This window comes from Podarcis filfolensis (assembly GCF_964270895.1).
Source record: "Podarcis filfolensis genome assembly, chromosome: 3".
Lineage (NCBI taxonomy): Eukaryota > Metazoa > Chordata > Lepidosauria > Squamata > Lacertidae > Podarcis > Podarcis filfolensis.
Genome location: NC_139606.1, coordinates 19,296,285 through 19,319,266, shown reverse-complemented (window position 1 = coordinate 19,319,266; position 22,982 = coordinate 19,296,285). Strand labels below are relative to the sequence as shown.

Genomic DNA, 22,982 nt, shown 5'->3' with positions numbered 1-22,982 from the left:
TGGTTTAAAAAAACCAAAAGACTATTGCATTGCCTACATCTTGGTCCTGGATCAAATTTACTGTGTCCTTATTGCATCCAGTTTATGCTCATGGCACAGTGAACATTTTTTGCATTATTATTATTTTTTTGAAATCTTACATCCAGAACCTGTATGTAATCCAAAACCTGGTACAAGTTTGGATTGATTCATCTCAAGTACCATTTCGCTTCAGCTTTGTGTAAATAACGTTATTGTTTACGTTGGTCGCAATGATTTCAGAGTTGGCTGAAAACTCAATGAGCCAGAAATTGTCCATTGAGGTATGCGTCGTTCCTCAGGGCTACTGTCTATTCATTTCTTCTTGTCAAATAGCTAGCATATTAACAACTTATATTGTCAAACAAATGAGTGACCCATTGCACTGGTTTTTGGTTTGGATTCTGCACAGAGACATGACTCGTCCTCTTTTTCAGTCAAGGCAAATTGAAATGGTGCACACCACAATCTGTATCCATGAGATAAGACTGTACAGGTCAAATTTAATACCACCTAGGAGTGGTATTTAAAATGTAACCTGCCATTGCCAATATCTGCTCCCCACCCCAATCACTCACACTAAGCTTGGGCATGGCTCACAACTTATAGTGGATGCATTGTGAATTCAATACAGTCAGCTACCCTTTCCAGTTCTGGCTATGACGGAAGATGGAGGCTCCATTGGTTTTTTTAAAGTGGTACTACTGGAATTGTAATGAATTGCAGTGTGAATGGCTTACGTTAATGGGTAGGAATTGAGTAGGGTAGCTTGGGGGGGAATAATGTTAGCTGAATATTAAAATGATTATGGGTGGAAGTGAAAATTGGATTTGGAAGATGAACTGATGGGAAATGGGCAGTGGAATAGAAGGAAGCACAATGAATATATATAAAAAATTCCCAGGTGTCAAAAAAGAATATTTATGTATGCTACTACGGAGGTCTGTGTTTCGTTAGCCCCAAAATGGAAAACGAGCGAGGTCCCAACCAAAGAAGAATGGCAACTTAAACTGATGAAATACGTGCAGCTTGCACATTTAACGTATAGAATAAGAGAACAAGAAGAATGTACATTTAAAGAAGACTGGAAAATGTTTACTGAATGTATGGGTGAAAATTGTGTTTATTTAAAAATGCTGGTAGCATTAAGATAAATTCAACAGTGTAAATAAGTTTTGGTGGATGTAACAATGGATTACTGAATGGTTTAGTTCATGTAAAATATGCAGGGGTGTGTGGTATGCAAAACGAACCACAGAAAGAGAAGAAGGGAAGTCACTGATTTAAGGTTGTTCAAATGAATATTTTGAAATGTAAATTAGAAAATTTATTATTATTTTTATAAATCAGAGGTACAACGAATTTTATGAAGGTGCTGACTAGAGCATGGAAAGGGCAGGAATTGGCTGTTTACCCTGCCTCAACTTACCAAATAAAACACTGCAATCTAGAATGGTACAGATTTCAGAGCACTGGGTGTTTATGATCCCTCCCACTATCGCAACCCACCACCTCCCCCAAAACCCAGTTCACATCGTTCAAGGCATAGCTTGCAGAGGGTGCTTATTTCCCTCCTTGCTAACTGACACAGTTTGCCCCCCCCCCCCACCAAAAAAGAATGCAGTTAGTATTTTTGCACAGGAAGATAGGAAAATTAACCATTTATTACAAAGTTATAATAGAGTTAAAGTTATTATAAAGTTATAATGAATGATGTAATAGTGTCATCACAAAAGTAAATACATCTGACTCACATTTTAACATGCACAAAATACCAGTGAAGCCCATCAATAAATATAGTAAATTCACATTAACATATAAGACAACAATGACTATGTGTGTGTGTGTGTGGTTAAGTCACACAGTGGGCCAAAGGTGAGAAAAGGGTTAACAATAAAACAATGAATGTTATTGATGGTTGATGGCTAACATAATCACTTCAGCACTGAATCATTGAGGCAGAGGTTAAAGTTAATATACAGACAGTTAGCAGACAGCTAAGAGCTGATGCTGATTATAGCGGACTAAATGCATCGGAACAAATATTGTCATATTCAAAAAATTCCACCATCACACCCCAACCAAAAAAAAATCCAAATGGTATCCGAGAAAATTGCAGCAAGGCTGTTTTGCAAAGGGAGTAGACCAGTGGATTGTGTTCACTGCTCAGTAACAAATTCTGCCATCATCCCACTTACTTACTACAGAGTTCCACAATAATATGTTCATTCCCTCCCTCACCCTTCTCCCACTCCATTGCCACAAATCCCAGAGTTCTAATTCTAGGGTAGGTGAATCTACAATATCTAAAATATAGATTACATATAGTATATCTAAAATATAGTTTGCAGTTATCTGGTGAAGCAGAAAGTCGCTTGACTTCACAATCCTATATACTACAAGCAAGCCTTGCTGAATTCAACAAAGCATATCCAGGTACGTAGACATAGGACTGTAGCCTTAAATCCAAAATTTCTTACATTTTGAAATCACACTAATAGTAAGCCCTGACTCATCATTTTTGCACCTTGAGAGTTAAACATTCTGAGGTTTATTGTCAGCGACATTGGCTGAAAAATTCGGCTAGTAAGAGGGAGAAAATCTAATGGGCAGAAGATATAGGACATAATATACAATTTGAGGACTGGGGGAAATTGTGGAAAGTGCCAGTAAATTTCAAATTTACAGACTGCTCTCTTTTGAAAGAAAATTACATGAAAATGATGTATAGAGGGTATATTACACCAGTACAGATAGCAAAAATGTATAAAACTGGGTCAAACATATGTTGGAAATGTAAAGAAAAAGAAGGGACTTTTTAATTATATGTGGTGGGAATGTAGAGAAATGAAAAAAAAATGGGAAATGATTTACAATGAATTGAAAAAATGTTCAAAATGACATTTGTAAAAAAAACCCAGAGGCATTTTTGTTAGGGATTCTAGGACAAGACCTGCCAAGAAAAATAACTTATTTATGTATGCGACAACAGAGGCAAGAGTCTTGATAGCACAAGGATGGAAGAATGAGGAAATCCCAATGAAAGAACAGTGGCAAGTAAAACTGATGACTTATGCAGAATTGGCTAAATTGACATACAAACTGAGGGACAAGGACAACTGTGACTTTAAGGAAGAACTGGAGCTTTTTACAAATTATTTTAAAAGACAACAGAATGAACTGGACTCCTTGGCAGGGTTTGAATAAACATACACAAATTTATTGGCTGATAGCATGATAGATAGATAACAGAAGGATATGTACAAGTTTATAATATGCAGAGAATAATATGTGCTGAGAAATCAGAGAGAGGAGCTGAGGGAAGTCTCGGGGGAGGGGGAGGGTTTGAGGGGTGGGGAAAAAGGGGGGAAATAATGAATATGATATGTTTTGAAATTTTGATGTGCTGAAATTGTTAATAAAAAAATATTTTAAAAAGAAAAAGAAAATCTCTCGCCCATACCCAAATTACAGTTTCCTGATGAAAGGCCTATTCCAATTTTTATTGCAACCTTAGAAATTGTGACTAGTGCACTTTGAGATCTCTGCTAAAGATTAGCAATATGGCAGAAGATGGTCTGCACAATTAAATTGAACTTTGGTACGTTTTATTATTTCATATTCTTTTTCTCCTTTTCTTGGTACATGTCACTACGAATATAGCACATTACCAGGCTCTCTGTATCTGCCAAGGGATAATTAAAACTATAAATGTTTAAAGACTGCAATTTCCTCGAGTTTTATTGATAGAAAATGAATAGCTTGATTTGGGTGGATTCATCATGTCTATTTAGATTTGAGGCTTATAAAAATGGGTTCCGATGCTGGACACTCTTCTGTCAGAAAAGAGAATCTTTCCCGCATACCTTGTTTTAGTGCAACATATCATCTAAATTAGGTTTACTGTCGCTTGCAAAAAGTTCAGGCCAGAAAAAGTAATAGAGCCCCTTCCTTCCTTCCTTCTTTTCTTCTCTTCTCTTCTCTTCTCTTCTCTTCTCTTCTCTTTTGCTTCTCCTCCCCTCCCCCTCCTCTTTTTTAGGGCAATGGTTTAGTTGGGCTGCAAAATAAATAAATAAATGAGCCAATAATGAAGCCTCTGGAATAGACACTAATTCCACTGTAGTGGACCAATTTTAATCATATTGCGAGAGGCGATTCTTCCTTTACGAATTGTTCCAGTTTTCCTTCTCACGAGCTGTAGCATTAGTGAAGCACTGATTGCATACCCTCCAAGTGCCCCTGTTTTACAGGGATAGTCCTGGAATTTCGAAAGCCATCCTGAGTTGTTCTCAAAATCCCGAGCTCAGGGAGGACAATGAGCCAGTGCTTGTCCTGAAGGATGGAAGGCACAAGGGAGCATCCTTGACTGCTGCTGCCATACATGTTTGGCTTATTGGGTTTTATTTAGGATAAATATATGTACAAAAATATGCTTTAATGTGATCCCATTGAGATCCCAAGATGAAATTTTGAAGGTAGATCTTAGAAATATTAAATAATCAATGCATTTTTTGGAATTTTAAAATCATATTATTTTTTAACAACTTTTTAAAATTTTACAACTTTCATTTGAAATTTTAAGTAAGTCCATCATGTGACATATCATATTAAAGCCCATGATGTTCTGAAGAGATTGGTGTTCTTGGTTTTGGTGTATCTCACTCCTGGGCTGAGCTATAAAGGCTTTTGTGTAGTCCAACAAGGCCAAAATTGTCAATTTTTAGAAATTTCAGACCCTCATAACTCAAAAATTAGGTGAGATTAAAAATAAAATTTAAACTTTGTTTTGATCATTCAACAAGTGTACAAAATATTAAGAAAACTGGGTGACATGAGGTAAAAAAAAAAATTGGATCACTTGATTTGGAATGACCCATTTCAAATATTTCAGAGATCTCTGTACTAAGGAGTTGGTGAATACTTCAAAAAAACAAAAAACAACCTTTTAATAGAACAGATGAAAGAAGTTTACTCTGTCCACTTTCTTTGACATTTGAATCTACCATCACATCTATTTCCTTTCGATTTTCTGCTCCACAATATCTAGCTTTGTTCAAGGAGCAAAAGGCATGTAATTGTCTTTTCCCATAATAAATAAGAACTTACCTGCACTGTAGATGAGAAACTATAATTTTGCAAAGCACAAGTATCCCTATATTGATGTCAAAGCAATACCACATTTCTTGTAATCAGTTTTCCAGTTGCTAGCAATTAGTCCAGATTAGGTGCCAATTAGGCTCTTTCAGAAGAGTCTTGTGGTTTCTTGCTTGACTTTCATTTTAATGCGAACCATGGGTCTTAGTATGAAGTAGAAGGGATTTTCATCCTTCTGGTCCTATAAACAACAACTTAGCGCTGAAATAAGTAGCTGGCCTTATTACCATCGGAAATGGGACCATTCTTGCTCATGAATATTCTTCTTCTTTTTAACATCAATGGTCATGGCCTGAAACAAGTCAGACCTTTATGGCCATTATAGTTTGCCAGAGGAATGGTAGGCAGAAGATGGATTCATGGAAATTTGGTTTCCTTCCCCCCCACTCCTCCTTGGAAGGAATTTACGGCTAGTGGTTTTTATGACTGGCAAAGCAGATGGACAGAAACTTCTCAGTTGTGGCTCGAGGACCCGATCCCCGCTTTGTGGAATAAAGACACACGGACACAGTGTATAAGGTTAATGGGCAAGAAAAGGCCACAACTTTATTGATTACAGCAAGTGAGAAGGTATTGGCTTAGGCATTGGACCACGAAAGATTGACTCCACCCACTCAGAGAGGGGTGAGTCTGATGAGGGGTTAACCACCAGTAGGAGGAGCCTGTTGATGCCAATACAACTATAAGCTCTCCCCTGATGTCACCGGGAGTCGTGCCATGGCCCCCCGCCACACAGGGCATCGGACAGGATCCACGACCGCTGGATTCCTTTAATGGAATACCCATAAGTGAAGGGGTAGGCAATGGCCACACCCTGCCCTTCCACACACCAACAACACATTCTAATGCCTAACCGCCAAATACCAAGAAAGTTGTGATGATTGCTACGAGGTAGGCAAAAAAACCAAAAGGCCTAATGCCAGTTGGAAAAATTCCTACCAGGCCCCCTGGGCAACCTGGGCGACAACCATAGGTCCATAGCAAGGTCAAGAGAAAAGCTAAGCCCTAAGCCCTAAGCCCTAAGGGAGTGGTGGGTGGGTGACTCACGATGAGAAGGTGGAAAAGTGAGGTGGAATGGCTGGCGCGGCGGTATCTTAAACCGCAAACCACACCCCCACCAAGCCACCTGGTTGGGCGCCTACCTGTGGGCATGGTGTGCCAGCCAGGTGAGTGGGGCAGGGGGCATAACGCCCCCTGCGTGATGCAGAAATCGCATCGCACCCACAACACCTCCCCTCCGGGAGGAGGAGCGGCTTTACTTCAATACTGTATTGATATTACCGTGGGTGATAGGACGAAAACTGGACCATGGCTTTGGTTTGGGCAGGTTCAGAATCTTGGCAGGTCTACTTCATTTGTAGGAGAAGCCTCCCCTGGCAATATATTAAAACTGCTCTTGTCGAAAGCCACATATTTATGTGAAACTTCAGTCTGAATCATTAGATTTCATAACTGCCATGCACAATTCCAATCTTCCTGCCAATTGCCTAATCTCAGCCCTATACAGTGGTACCTCCGGTTATGAATGTGATACGTTCCAGAGGCCCAGCCGTATCCCGAAAATTTCATAACCGGAAGACCACTTCTGCACACACACAAGCAGCAAACCCACTTCAGAGTTTGCTGCGTTCGCAACCCGAAGATTACATTACCCGAAGGTTATGTAACCCGAGGGTCCACTGTAATGTTTTATAGAAATGCAGTTGTATTTCATTATGGATTTTGTAGTTCCCAGTAACTCCATTACATTTAGTGCATGTCTCTTATATACAGAACATAGGAGACAACTCCTAGGGGCCGAGGTGGCTTTGGGGCCCCCAATAATAATAATATAATAATAATAATTTATTATTTATACCCCGCCCATCTGGCTGAGTTTCCCCAGCCACTCCGGGCGGCTTCCAATCAAGTGTTAAAAAACAATACAGCATTAAATATATAAAAACTTCCCTAAACAGGGCTGCCTTCAGATGTCTTTTAAAGAGAAGGTAGCTGCTTATTTCCTTTGCATCTGAAGGGAGGGCGTTCCACAGGGCGGGTGCCACTACCGAGAAGGCCCTCTGTCTGGTTCCCTGTAAATAAAATATTTGAGGGGGCTATCCCCCCCTCCAAGTTGATGGACATTGCCGTTCAAATGGTGTGTGTGTGCACTGCGTTATGTGGGGCAGGGCTTACCTGGGCTCCCTCAATGTTTTATTCAAGTTGGCACCCCTGATGCAGAACATGCATAGCTGAGATCGATATTAACTGAAAACTGAAAAGCACACAATGCTGTTCTCCCCGCAAGTCATTCACAGCCAGAGATCCAGGAGCAAAACTGGCTGGCACTGGTGCCATTCACGTTGACAATATGCAACAAGGGACTTGCTGCTTCGATGAGGAGTAGCATGTTGTGCATTTCCATGTCAGCAGCCTGCATATGGAAGCCTTTAAACATTCATAAAAGATCCACTGGGGCTTCTAATTATTGTGAAGCATCTCTTGGCGGAACTGTTTCTACCTCTGTAAGAATGTGCTGTAAAAATAATTAGATGATGAGATTTAGATCAAAACCGCTAACTGGTGCTTCAAGAGTCTTGCTCGTCCCCCATATATGGAGCTTACTGAAACGAAATGTTGAAATATGTATTCACATGAAAGGGGAACAGTCTTATTGTGGTTCGGATTTTGGGGAGGACCCAAAATACCCCCTCCAGCCGTTAATATTTTGTTTCCTGTGGTTAACTAAGAGGAGAGAAAATCTCCCTTTCTTCCACCCCATCCCTTTCTACAAAGAAATAATAATAATACAGAATTTGAGAATCTTTCAATTTCTAGAGAGCCCTACTATTAAAAGACCACTTGAGAAACTTGCTTTAATCAAGCTTAAACTTTTTGGGGGGTTTCTTTCCTCCTCTTTTTTTTTTAACAACAGCAGATCACATTTTATGTACGTCATAGGCAAGCCAACATGTAGCCAATTAGGTGACATCACTTCTACAAAAGGAGCAGAACATCTTTATTTAATCAAAAACAAACAAGCCCGATTATAAGCTTAAGCAATTAGAGAGAGGAAGATACACATTGTGAATTCATTGGAAGCGAAGAATGGTCATTTTTATTTTTATTTTTTTTAAAAAAAACATAGGTGAAAGAACAGCCACTGTGAGGAAGTTGGTCAGAGCTACTAGAAGCAGTCCTCAGAAACAGTTGTCTTTGACATCTCAGTTGCGAGTATCAGACGGTGAGGAGAATAGATTGTCGTTTTTGCTGGAATCCTCACAGTGTTAGACTGGAGCTCTAAATCATTGATAAACATGGACGAGTAACGAGTCCATTATTTTGTAAGGATACCAGTCTGTAAAGAAGACTGTTGTGTTCAGTTCAAATTAATTTGGAAACATATCACTGCCAATTCCTCAATTAATATACCGTATTTTTCGCTCTATAGGACGTACTTTTTCCCCTCCAAAAATGAAGGGGAAATGTGTGTTCATCCTATGGGGCGAATGCAGGCTTTCGCTGAAGCCTGGAGACCCCTCTCGCTCTCCAGGCTTCAGGAAGCTCTCCGCAAGCCTTGGGAGCCCGCGGGAGTTCCCATCGGGCTCCCTAGGCTTGCGGATAGCAGCCTGCATCTCAAAGCCTGCAGCGCGCCCCGGGCTTCGGTTCCCCGACCTGGTTTGGAGACTGGCGGCAGGGAGAAGTGGAGCGCTGCCATCCCGCTGTTCCCTGACCTGGTTTGGGCTTCAGGCAGATATCCGCAAGGCGTGGGAGCCCGGCGGAAGTCGCGCTGGTCTCCCAAGGCTTGCAGAGAGCTGCCTGTTCTGGGGGCTGGGGTCGGGGGAAGCTCGGGCTTCCCCCACGCCAGCCCCGAACCTGGGGGAAATAAAAATTTTTTTCTTTATCCCCCCGAAAAAAACTATGTCCATCCTATGGGCCGGTGCGCCCCATGGGGCGAAAAATACGGTATATGGGGGAAGCCATGATCAAAATTTGACTTTTTATCATTGATATCATTTTGTACCACCAATACAAAATATGTTCATTTTGCCCCATGATAGAAATTGGTTCTGAATGTCTTTAATATGCCTAATATGAGAAGACTTCCTGGAAAAGACCCTGATGTTGGGAAAGATGGAGGGCACAAGGAAAAGGGGACAACAGAGGACGAGATGGTTGGACAGTGTTCTCGAAGCTACCAGCATGAGTTTGACCAAACTGCGGGAAGCAGTGGAAGACAGGAGTGCCTGGCGTGCTCTGGTCCATGGGGTCACGAAGAGTCAGACACGACTAAACGACTAAACAACAACAACAACAACAACAACAACAAATGAGTTTCCCCATAAAATGTATCCAAAGACCTGGAAATGTATCTACTTAGAGACCTTGGCATTTTCCAAGAAATATACATAAACTGAGTGCATTCATCCTTTCTTGGTCAATCCATATAATCTCTTCCTGGTGATTTTATAGCCTGAAACAGAAGTACAGTGAAGGAAATAACTGTGCAACTGTTGTAAAGATTAAATTAATATTATTTGTTTGGTTCATCGCTTGTATTGTTGGCAGTTTTTTTGTACTGCTATGGCAAGTAAAGATGCAGTTTAGGTCTTTGAAAAATGCATAGAAATCCACTTACTTCAACTCAGTTTCAAGATAAGATTAAACCAAAGTAAACCTGACAATGTTATGTGAAGCATCAGCATCAGTGACATACCAAAAATGCAACGAGCTATAATATTTACTAATTTGACAGCAAGTTTTACTGGGCCTATAGTGCAATTTAATCTCAAACTCACTGCTTGCCAGCTTGCCCATGATTTTATATTTACTGTCCTGGACTCCTTCTGGACTCCCTTAGAGTTGGATAGTTTTGCTCTGCAGGTGGAAAAAAAATATTTGTCCAACCTCCTGTATCGTTTTCATTTAATGGAACTGGGAGAGTGTGTTCTTCTGAACTGAAAGATCATTTGTTTAAGGGCTCAAGGAAAAGTTTGACTACTTGACTGGGTGTTCATGGAATGTTGTTGCTGTTCCCTTTTTTTAAAAAAAGTGAATGCTCAAATTTACAAAACAGAAAACACATATTCACTTTAGAAACATTCTTTCTGTCTGTGGTGAATTTGAAGATTCTGGCTTTCCTAGTTAGTACATTTTGGGTTTGGGACACACGCTATGCCAAAGTCCCTGCCCACACATTTCACTCAGCACTACATTTGGCAATGCAGGCCGGATTTGATTATGAGCACATCTAAGCATGTGACGATCTTTTACGCAAACATATTCTAATGTTACATTTGGTGCTTAAATGATTTTAACCCCTGTGCACTAATTTATACCCCTGATCCAGAATGCCACAGGCATCCTAATGCACAACTAGCCCTTGTGCCAACAAGCTTCCCCCCTCTCTCTCTGAAATAGTTCTGTACAGAACAGCCATTTCCTTCTACACAAACCATTCTTCCTTTTCCTGTGGAGAACAGGATAGCTCCATGTAGGTGGAGAAGCTCCATGGGTCCTTCAGAGATGCAACATCTGTCAGGAACTGTTGGATCAGGAGGAAAAATCTCAATTAACATTTGTAAATGATGAGAGAGATACTCTGCATAGATTTGTAGACTTTCAGTGGTAGTCAATACAGTGGTACCTTGGGTTACATACGCTTCAGGTTACAGACTCCGCTAACCCAGAAATAGTACCTCGGGTTAAGAACTTTGCTTCAGGATGAGAACAGAAATCGTGTGGCAGCGCCACGGCAGCAGCAGGAGGCCCCATTAGCTAAAGTGGTGCTTCAGGTTAAGAACACTTCCAGGTTAAGTACGGACCTCCGGAACGAATTAAGTACTTAACCCGAGGTACCACTGTACTACTCCTACTCAGAGTAGACCCAGTAAAGTTAATGAACATGACAAACTTTGTTTCATTAATTTCAATATTGAGGTTGATTCCCACCCCCCAAGAAAAGCTCAAGAACTTTGAGTTTCATTTCCACCAAAAAGCTCAACAGCTACAAGCTGGCAAAGGCTCTCTTGACCACTCCAATAGACAGATGGCTGAGTCAGAAAAGTGGGCATAATAAGCATTCTTGTTAGATACACCCTCAAAAGAAGTGAATGGGTCTTGTGTACATCTTCAAATAAAATCAGCTTGCAATCAATCCAATGACATTTGTACCATTCTTTTTGCTTGGCAACTCACAAAAATTGCGTTTTTGCTTTGCAATGAACTCGTCTACCCCTTAAAGGGAGGAAAGGAATATCATAAAAGGAAGAAAATAACTCACCCACTTATTTATAGGGATCACAGGAACATAAGCAGCACCCTTAAACTGAGTGTGGGTCTTGGTCCCTCTAGCTTTGTATTGTGAACACTTTATCAGCTGTCCGTCTCCAGGATTTCAAGGCATGATTCTTTCAGTGCCCTATGTACAGATTTTGGGATTGAACCTGAGAATTCTGCATACAATGCATGTACTCTATTACTGAGCGATGGCCGTTGCCAAAAGTGAGGATATGAAGCTACCTTATACAGTGATATGTCCAGTTTATACCTTGCAGCACTTAGTTTGGCCCTGTCTACAGCACTCCAATGGGATGCAGGTGGCACAGTGGGTTAAACCACAGAGCCTAGGACTTGCCGATCAGAAGGTCGGCGGTTCTAATCCCCGCGATGGGGTGAGCTCCCGTTGCTCGGTCCCTGCTCCTGCCAACCTAGCAGTTCGAAAGCACGTCAAAGTGCAAGTAGATAAATAGGTACCGCTCCAGCGGGAAGATAAACGGCGTTTCCGTGCGCTGCTCTGGTTCACCAGAAGCAGCTTAGTCATGCTGGCCACATGACCCGGAAGCTCCCTCGGCCAATAAAGTGAGATGAGCGCCGCAACCCTAGAGTCGGCCACGACTGGACCTAATGGTCAGGGGTCCCTTTACCTTACAGCACTCCAAGGCCTAAGGGAGCAGAGATGGGGGGTTGCTTCCAAGGTCCTTTTACAGGAGATGGCAGGGATTGAATATGGGACCTTCTGAATTGAATCAGGCACAATCAGACTCTAGTGACTTCATCCAGAGAGCATAAAAGGATGCCTAAAAAGCCCCCTTTGCCTCCCTCCAGGTTAAATATCCAGTACTTCTAAAGCTTAGCAAGGGGAGAAAATTAGGAATGCCTCTCTTTTAAACATTCCCTCCCTGTTTACCAGTTGAGCAACCCAGCTGCATTGAATTGTGGCTATTCTGCTGGAGTCTCAAGGTTCATTATGTTGTATATCATGGTCTTCAGGGCTTTTGACGGGAACAGCTGTGCTTCTGAAACAGGGACTGAGTGGCCGAATAGTAAAGGCTGCTTGCTTCGAGAGGAGAATGTTTTCCCCATTCCGTTCCTTTATTGTTCCCCTGGTTCACTCTATACTGCAATCTACTTCTCTGGAATTCTGGTTTAAATGGGATAACATCAGAAATTGATTCTGGGATTGGATTAAGCAGTTTGTTGCAGCTTCCAGAGACTTCCATTGATCTGCATCTTCTGTACACGCACACTACCCATGAGATTGCAGGCATTGATGTTGTTGGAATCTTATTTCCATCAACCTCATCAGCCCCAACCAGCATCCCATCAGGGATGATGGGAGTTGTTGTCCAAAAGCACCTGAAAGTCTATGGGTTAGCAACCCCTTGTGTATAGAATTGCATCTATGGGAAGGTGCATATTTTGCATGCAAAAGGTCCCAGATCTTTAGCATCTCCAGTTGGGGAGTGGGGTACCATGTCTGAAACCATGAAGAACCACTGCCAGTCAGGATGGACAATATTGAAGGTGGCATCCATTGAAGAAGCCCCATTCACGCAAACACTTCATGTGGAATGGGACTTCCTTGTCACTGGTCATACCCCACCTCGGCACGTTGTGTGACAAACATCTTGGGTCAGGAAACCTGCTGTACTCAGTGGAGGCTCCTGGCATGTTCTAGAACTCTGCACAATGAGGTCAGAATAAGCTCATTGATCCTCTCTGCAAGTTCAGCAGGGATCCCTACTGTAAAAGGTAAAGGACCCCTGGACAGTTAAGTCCAGTCCAAGGCAACTATGAGGTGCTTTCAGGACGAGGGAGCCAGTGTTTGTCCGCAGACAGATTTCCAGGTTATGTGGGCAGCAGGACTAAACCGCTTCTGGTGCAACAGAACACCATGACAGAAACCGTGACAGAAACGCCATTTACCTTCCTGCTGCAGTGATACCTATTTATCTACTTGTACTGGTGTGCTTTCAAACTACTAGGTTGGCAGGAGCTGGGACAGAGCAATGGGAACTCACTCCATCACAGGGATCTGAACCACCAATCTTCCGATTGGCAAGCCCAAGAGGCTCAGTGGTTTAGACCACAGCGCCACCCATGTTCCCCCAACAATTCATGGAGGGTAGTGTGGTCAGATAATGGAGATGTAATACATAGCTAGCATGTTCCCTCATGTTATTCAAGTCACGTAAGGCTTCAAACACCCATGTGATGGAGGCATTGAGGAGACAGAGCCAGTGTGGTGTAGTGGTTAAGAGCGGTAGACTCGTAATCTGGTGAACCGGGTTCGCGTCTCCACTCCTCCACATGCAGCTGCTGGGTGACCTTGGGCCAGTCACACTTCTTTGAAGTCTCTCATCCCCACTCACCTCACAGAGTGTTTGTTGTGGGGGAGGAAGGGAAAGGAGAATGTTAGCCGCTTTGAGACTCCTTCGGGTAATGATAAAGCGGGATATCAAATCCAAACTCCTCATTGTTGTGAGTTTGGGTGTGTGTATGTGGTTAAGCTGTATGATGCCTGGGTCCCTTCTAATTCCTGGATCCAGCAAGGGTTAAAATCTGATAGAGGATCCCATTGTCAAATTAGTCAAGCAAGGTCCATAAAGGCCCCTAAGTATGGGCCTTTGGCATAAGAATGGAAGTTGCTCTGTGCCAGAGGGCAAATGGGTCAGCTGCCTACTTCACCTGGCTGGTAATGAGAAGGACAATAGTCAGAGTATTGCCTATGAGAGAACTGAGCTCAAATCAGGCAGAAGCCAGAGGGTGAGAGCTATTCTTGAGTTCTGCTTGAATCCAAGGCTGTGGCTATGGGGCAAGCAAGACCTTCTGGGCTGTTAATGCTGTGAGCCCCTCCATCATAGGTTCAGGTTGTGTAGGTGTGTAAATAATCCATATGTCATAAAGATACCACAGTCTCTGCTGACCCTCATTCCAAGGAAACAAAACCCTGGATTGCCTGGAGCCCCTTGAATTTTGCACCCCTCAGAGATTTGCGTGGCAAGCAACAATATGAACCAAAGTGTTTTTTCTCATATTGCTCCATGTAACTGAGACACTGATCAATCAAAAAGTTGCTAATTGCAACCATACTCTGCCCCCTTCATTTGGTCATGCATGTTTGGTACAGCTGCATTGGACTGCAGAAGAAATCGGGTTTTATTTTAGCATTACTCCGTGTATACTCAGGGGGAAGGAAGTGAGGCTTCTGCTGTTATTTTGATGTTAGAATTAGGTACAACAGAGAGGGCATGTGGACCACTAAGTGCCATCTGGTGCTATAAAATGTAAGACTGGACATATGAGGTACAGCCTGATATTAGTTAGCATTACAGTAGAATGTGAGATGTTTCCGAAAGACCTGAACTTTAGTGAACCTCATACAAATGAACCTGCAAACATTTTGCAAAGAAAATATCGCAGATATGTGAAACGATGCCTGACACAAAGGATGAAGGCCGATTATTCCCATTAGACCAATAGAAATGGAAAATAACACAGTGATAAGTCTGAAGTGCAGCTGGGGAAACATAGATTAAATATTATATAAGAATTTGATCGACGGATGAAGAGTCAGGCCGAGGTTGCCAAAAAAGCCTGAGAATTTCCATCGCTTGTGACGTTCAAGGCTAGGCCACCCATCTGTTTAGGAATAGGAATGATTTAGTAATCAGAAGTAATCTATCCTGCCACGATGCAGAGAAATAGACTCGATGGCCGACCAGTAGCTACCGTTCCAGCTTTACTGAGCTTGTGATTCATGGGAATAATAAGTCATTGGAGAAAACTCCTGGAAAAAATAAGTATTTAGAGTGTATTACTTTCAAATGTGTCTCTCTGTCTCTTTTTCTGTACCTGTTGAGTCATAAATATAAATATTTAAGGGGGAGAAACGCTTCGAGTTGGGACTCCCCTATAGCTCAGCTCTGGAGCTGATATCAAAATGTGGATCAGAAAGACTTACTTTACCATTAGGCATGGTAAGACAAAACCTGATTCCCAGTAGCAAGGATTTGGGGTGTGGAAAGTTTAGAAATCCAGATCTGGATTATGCGTCATCACTAAAGATTTGATTTACAACCATTTATTTCAAGCCAATACTCACACTGTTGTGCCAGTGAAATAAACAAGAATATAACACTGGCAGAGAAATTTGAGGAACGGGGTCTGTCTCTCTCCTTGACTTGGCTAAACTGGACCTCTGGTCCAATCACTTTCAAAACGTATCTTGGCAGTCTTGGATAATTCTTGGTTATCTCTCCACTATATACTTAAAGCACATTATAACACTCTAACAGTCATCGCTTCCCCCCAAAGAATTCTGGGAACTCTTGTTTTCCCTGCATCCTGTTCCCAGGATTCTTTGGGGGAAACCGCAAGTTGCAAATGTGTAGTGTGGAGGTAATCAGACTAATCAGATTAGAGAAATGAAAATGTGTCCCATTCAGCAGTGCCGGCCCACCTATGAGGCAAGGCAAGCTGACTGCCTTAGGCAGCAGGATCCCCAGGGACAGGCCTCTAAGGAATGCATCAACAGCTGTGATGTGGTCCTTGGAGGCTGGATCTGCTGCCACATCGCAATGTCCCCTCTATAGCTGCCTCTTGTCAAATAGGAGGTGATACTGGTCTGCCCTGAACCATGTTCCCAATGTAGATCTTTATTTCGCCCTTGATGTAGATCTTCACTCATCCCTTCTTCCCTGGAAGGGCAGGGGCGCCATTTTGTGGCTCACCTCAGTACCAAAACGTCTTGGGTCAGCCCTTCTTTCAGTCACCTCTAGCAAAGGAGATAAATTTAACAGTCTTCTCCAACTCACTGGACCAGGGCTATGGTAAAGGGTGACCCAGGGGACCGAAATCCCTGATCTTTTGCACTAGGCTCCAGGTATGCAGCCCCTTTGATTCCTTGCTTTAAAACTGTTAAAATGTTGCTTACAGGACAGCTGAGCACACCACAAGCTGCAGTGCTGGAGAAATCTCAGGCACCCTCTACAGTGGTACCTCGGGTTAAGTATTTAATTTGTTCCGGAGGTCCGTTCTTAACCTGAAACTGTTCTTAACCTGAAGCACCACTTTAGCTAATGTTGCCTCCTGCTGCCGCCGGAGCACAATTTCTGTTCTCATCCCGACAGTGGCGTAGTGTGGGTTGTCAGCACCCGGGGCAAGGCAAGTAATTTGCGCCCCCTAACCCATGGATTTGCACACCCTAACCCTAACCCCCAGATGTTGCACCCAGTGCGGCCGGCCCCCCCTGCATCCCCCACGCTACGCCACTGCATCCTGAAGCAAAGTTCTTAACTCAAGGTAATATTTCTGGGTTAGCAGAGTCTGTAACCTGAAGCATATGTAACCTGAGGTACCATTGTATATTCATTTGCCTGGAGGCAATGTACATGTATAGACATTACATTAGCATATGCTAATTTTTTGTATATTTATGTCATGGGCCTGTATCCTGAGTCCTGAGAGTCCCCAACCCTGAATTAAAATTAAAGATGTGAAGGCGTGGGGAATAGATTGGAAAATTGGGGTGGGGACTGTCTCTTAATTTTTTTTTCATTTCCCCCTAAATTTAGATGGACTGGAAGAATCAGAACCATCACGCAGCCTCGTCACTGAGGGCCAGCTCCGAGGGCCTTCTGGCAGTTCCCTCACTGCAAGAAGCGAAGTTACAGGAAACCAAGCAGAGGGCCTTCTTGGTATGGCACCCGCCCTGTGGAACACCCTCCCATCAGATGTCAAGGAAATAAACAACTATCTGACTTTTAGAAGACATCTGAAGGCAGCCCTGTTTAGGGAAGTTTTTAATGTTTGATGTTTTATCGTGTTTTTAATATTCTGTTGGGAGCCACCCAGAGTGGCTGGAGAAACCCAGCCAGATGGGTGGGGTATTTATAAATAAATATATAATCAGGGAACTGCCCCATCCATTTCCCCCCAGGAAAATATTCACCTAAAATTTGGGCAGAGCATTAGCCAAACACCTTTTTCTTCCTCCTTTTGGGGGAACAAATGGGAAATGGAGTGTGCAGATGGAAAAGAGGGCAGGACTTCTACAACTTTAATCGTTGGATAGAAGAGGGGATTTCAGCAGGTATAGCCTGTCATATAAGCAACGTCTGCTGCAGTTCCCTCTTCTACAGAATTTATGGTGCCTGTACTCTTTGCTTTGAGGGACGCGGGTGGCGCTGTGGGTTAAACCACAGATCCTAGGACTTGCCGATAAGAAGGTCGGCAGTTCGAATCCCCGCGACGGGGTGCGCTCCCGTTGCTCGGTCCCTGATCCTGCCAACCTAGCAGTGCGAAAGCACATCAGAGTGCAAGTAGATAAATGGGTATCGCTCCGGCAGGAAGGTAAACGGCGTTTCCGTGCGCTGCTCTGGTTCGCCAGAAGCGGCTTAGTCATGCTGGCCACATGACCCTGAAGCTGTACGCCGGCTCCCTTGGCCAATAAAGCGAGATGAGCGCCGCAACCCCAGAGTCGGTCACGACTGGACCTAATGGTCAGGGTTCCCTTTACCTTTTTACTCTTTGCTTTATGGACGTCAGCACCCCTAGGCCTAGAACGACTCAGGACTGATCCATCCCCCATCTAGTTCTTACGTTCAAATTTTCATGGTCAGCATGGATGCTCCTCTTATCTTAAAACAGTCCCAATAACGTCTCAAAAAGTCCCAGCTACTTCATTTTAAACTGCTGAGTCCGTCCTGCCAGCGAGATGAAATGTTACACAAGCCTTAAAGATCTTTCTAACCTCTACAGCAATATTTCAAAGTAACAGTTTATTCAATTAAAGATAGAGCAGTTAAAAACAGACAATATTTTCAAAGTATCGTAGCAACAGGTGATTGAAACGTTGCCCGGAACTCTGGGCAAAGGGTTTGCCAAATAGGCGGAATTCTAGCGATATCTTTCTTATAGCAAATGGAATAAATCTAATATTGTTTTGGACACATTACCCTGCATTACATCATGACATGAAATTCTTTTTGCGTTCTAACAATAGGTGATGCACAGACAGAAGAAGGAAGACACATCTATGTGTATAAGTATAATAATAATAATAATAATAATAATAATAATAATAATAATAATAGCTGTGGTCCAGAGATTTCTTGTTCAGTATGCATGGCTGTTGATCATCTCTCCTCTTCCATGGGAGACTAGGCTACCCCTGCTTTCCCTTTACCAGCAGGCAAATACTGGTTTGTGTTCCAACAGGCCTCTGGCCACCAACTCGCTTGGTGGCAGGGTCTTCTGAGGGTATGTGTGTTGTTCTTTCCCCTTCCAGTGCTTTTAAATAGTTTTAAGTATTTTCAGTGCTGTTTTTAATAGGGTTACTTATTTAATTGTTTTTTTTAACTGTTTTATCAAATTTGCTTAGTAACGTAACGTTATTATATATATTCTATAAACAAAGAATACAGAACACAATTCATTCATACTACAATGCATACCTATATAGCATTAATATATATGGTTTCTGAAAAAGGGCTTACATAACAAAATCCATTCAAAATACCATCCGGTTTACCTTTTTTTCCCCCCCTCCCCTCCCCACTCCAACCCCCCCCCCCCGGTCAGGCCTTCCTTCTTCATATCTTTATCCATGTACACAGTCTGTTCATTCGAGCTTATATGTTAGGTTTGGCTTCCCCTCTTTCTATCCAGTCCCTGTAAAAAGCCCATTTATTTGTGATTCTTTGGCATTTGTTTTCCCATCTATCCTCTGCCACTATCTGTGCAAATATCTCTGATTGTACGTATTCAAAAACATAATCATTCCATTTTTCCATATTCCATTTGGCCTTTTCTTTCCATCCCAAAGCACTTATTTAATTGTTGTTGTTGTTTTTATTACTTGAGTGTTCTAAGTTGTAACTGTTTTCCTTTATGCTGAGAGCTGCCTTGGGTCCTGAGCTGGGAGAAAATATCAAATAAAATATAGAAAAGGCTCTACAGAGAGAGAGTGTCCGTCATGTTCCTCCACTAATTTCACCCAATGTAAAGGCCCAATTATACTGATGGAAACTGATGCCATTATTAGGCAAATTGAGGCACAAGGAGATGTGATGAGGTGATGGCATGTGATCTGACCTGTGCCCATGAAGCTAGCCTACTGACCTCAGGTGTGGTAGAGGACTCTATCCCATCACCATTGTTTAAGAAAGAATGAACTGTCAGGTTGGCTTCTGTCCATGAAATAGGAGTGGGCAATATCTCGCCCTTTGCCTCAGGCAGCAGAATGCCTTGGGCTGGGCCAGTGTGTAATTATGATTGGTAGTGCTGTTAGATTTCTACGTACCAAGAGAGGCACATTTTCCTCCTGAGACTCCAGTTACTTTTCACCAGCTAAGCCAGCCTGTATCTCTCTTCCACCATCAAAATTTAATCCAATATAACATATCAACTTACTTCCCGGCGTCCTTCAATCACAGGGAACACGACTCTCCTGTGTAGACCTAAAGGTCATTATTTCCCTTCTCTCCAACCTTCCCCCCTCATGTATCTCAATTATGATGATATTTGACACTGGCCAACAAAATAATATTTTGAGTTCTGAAGCCTGAAGCTGTGCTGAAGTCTAGGAAAATATTCCCAGTGATTTCATTTTCCATTGACCTCAACAGGCTTTGCACCAGGTCTTCTATGACCTACTTCCTTTGTGTAAAACCAGACTGGTAATTGTATCAATTTATCTCCTGCTAGTTAGTTGACTTATTTCCATCTCATGCAGTCACTGTTCGTCAAGAAAATCAGCAGGTCGGTACAGAGGCTGGGTCATATGGGTCCTTCTTTGCTTCAGTCTTCCTGAAATGTCATTTGTTCGTCATACTGATTTTTTTTAAAAAAGCAAGTTCCTGCATGGAATGACAGCAACAACAACAACAAAAAGAAACTCTATAGCCTTTATAATTGAAACAATGGTAGATGGCGGTTTGTTGCCAGATTTTTTCGTCGGCCTTCTTTAATTCTGCCTTTTGGTTACATGATATCTCTAATGGGATGTATTCAACTTCTGAGGTTGAAAAGCAACTTCCAAACAATATTCATACCATCTGCATTCTTCAGTGCACAACTCAACATTTAAGCAGATCCCCCTTTGTGAAAAGAAAACAACAACACAGGTTTTTGTGGCCCCTTAAAGACCGACAGATTTAGGGTGCAATTGTATAGGTGTCCCAGGGGGTCAATGGATAGAGTGGGAAATCTTTTCTACTTGCAAAGGGAAAGGGACATCTTTTCTACTTGCAAAGGGGGATTCGGCCTCACAAACACCCCCTCCCCCATTATTGGCAATGCCTTTGCAGCTCTGGGCTGGCAGGACTCTGGTGGCTGTGCTGACAAAAGAGGGCATGCCAGAGCCATGCCAGGGAGAAATCAAGGGAAGTGTTGAGTCCTGACATATATCCCAGAATGGGGCAGGGGGTGGGAATTTTTGCCAGCCCTGGAGTTGGCATATTGATTTCCAGAAAATCTGTGAAATAAAGGCCCAAAGGGGAAGGGAATGGAGAACAACCACCCAGCACAAACTTTCTGCCCAGTTGACTATGCCAGCTCAGGGTCTGTCTTCGGTTATCCCTCTTCCACTCACTTTGGGTTGTGCTGCTGCTGCTGCTACTGCTGTTGTTGTGAGACAGGCTTTCCTGAACTAGAATCCACCGTGTCAGATGAACTCATGAAGCTGGCTCTACAAGACCCTCCAAATGTCCCTATTTTCCAGGGACAGTCCCAGATTTATGGAAGCCATCCTGGTTTCGTATTTGATCTTGCAATGTCCTGCTTCGGCTTAGGATGTCCCTATTTTATTTGGAGAAATGTGAGAGGCTATGGAGTTATCCGACCCATGAGCCATCTGAAGAGAGTCCTGTATAGGGAAGGTTTTTTAAAATGTTTAATGTTTTGTTATGCTTTTATATATGTTAGAAGCCTCCCAGAGCAGCTGGGGCAAGCCAGTCAGATGGGTGGGGTATAAATAGTAAAATAATAATAATGGTAATCTGTGCTTTTCTTCTAGAAAAAATGGTGCTGGTATTGTGTACCCTTGAGTACCCTCAGAAAAAGAACTGGGAAGAAGAAGAAGAAGAAGAAGAAGAAGAAGAAGAAGAAGAAGAAGAAGAAGAAGAAGAAGTCCCTGTTTTCATTGAAGCAGTTTGAAAGCATGCCACTGCAAGTAGATAAATAGGTACTGCTGCGGTGGGAAGGTAAATGGCGTTTCTGTGCGCTCGAGCTTCCGTCACGGTGTCCCATTGCGCCAGAAGTGATTTAGTCATGCTGGCCACATGACCCAGAAAGCTGTCTGTGGACAAATGCTAGCTCCCTCGTCCTGAAAGCGAGATAAACGCCACAACCCCATGGTCGCCTTAGACTGGATGTAACCATCCAGGGGTCCTTTACCTTTTACCTTGTTGGAAGGTGTGCTCTACTCCACAAAATCTTATACCACAATAAATTGGTTCCACAAGACGCAGGATACCCTTACGGAATTTATCCCCCTTCCCAAAACAAAAGCCCCTTCTCATCTTCCCCCACCCCAAAGCCCTTGATATATCTGAATTAAGTCATTGAAATGGACCTTATTCTCTTTTCCATTGTTAACCATCCTTGGTTACATCATAATCAAAGGTGAGCCAAGAGTTGTATGTGGCATGAACCACTCCCATGGCTCGTAGCTTGCGCCTGCGTTTTGTCTCTATGGTGTCTGTGTCACAGCGAAAGGTGGAATCGCTCTCCCTCAACTGGATGGCTGTGCAGAGTCCGCTCCATTTTTGAGTGTACGAAAGAAAGGAGAGGCTTCCACGTATCAAAGCACACTTTCCCGAAACACCTCACAGGGCTTATATGAGCCACAATCCATGGCAGATGCACAGTGGAGAAGAGAGGGGCGAAGCAGAACAGAGTAGAAGGTGACAGTGAAAGAAAACAGACCCTGGCTGAAGCGTTTCAAGAACCAGGGGTGGGGGTGGGGGGGATCATAACATTTTGCTCTACGAAGCCCTTTTGGCAGAGATGAGGCCCAATATCCTTTCTCAAAGGATGGCTATAAATTGGAGATGTACAAAACAGACAACACGGTATTGTTTCCTGTGCCAGCCTTTTCGTAGGTAAGGGGCTGTGGAGTTATCTGAACCGCTTTAGGGCATGCAAAAGCAGGAGGAGGAGGAGGAGGAGAGAGCGGAAAGGGAAAAGGAGAGAGAGAGAGAGAGAGTTTACCAAACAAAATCAAAAGAAACTGCCTTACACTGAACCAGACTGCCGTGAGGCACTTAGCCAGTGCTCGCTCACCAGCCAGATTGGCTGAGAAGGCCAAGTCAAAGTGGCATGATGCCACAGGGCAGGAGTAGGGGGCTGCCTTGTCACAAAGGGCACAGGACAGTGGAGGCCGCCCAGAGGCCAAAGTGGGCAGAACCACGACTGTAAAGTTCACCTTTCTACAGAACGCTGGTTTCTACATACGCTAGCACACTCTTCTCTATCCTCCATGCAGAGAAGCATTATCTGAGTTCAAGCACACATTCCCACCCAACAGTGTGGCCTGGAGGGAGTCC

The 22,982-nt window shown here is 43.0% G+C and overlaps 1 protein-coding gene across 2 annotated transcripts; it reads left to right on the top strand.

Moving 5' to 3' along the window:
• Window positions 1-62: 62 nt before the first annotated feature.
• Window positions 63-21,648, top strand: LOC310759785 (uncharacterized protein). Of its 2 annotated transcripts, XM_083607493.1 has the most exons (3): window positions 63-489; window positions 2,422-2,454; window positions 21,452-21,648. In XM_083607493.1, exons 1-3 carry the CDS (start codon window positions 252-254, stop codon window positions 21,589-21,591), a joined length of 411 nt encoding a protein of 136 aa, XP_083463619.1. In that variant the 5' UTR covers window positions 63-251; the 3' UTR covers window positions 21,592-21,648. The 2 variants fall into 2 exon arrangements, 1 of the variants encoding a protein (XP_083463619.1); XR_014546496.1 differs by lacking the exons at window positions 63-489; window positions 21,452-21,648 and adding an exon at window positions 3,011-3,738.
• The last annotated feature ends 1,334 nt before the right edge of the window (window positions 21,649-22,982 follow it).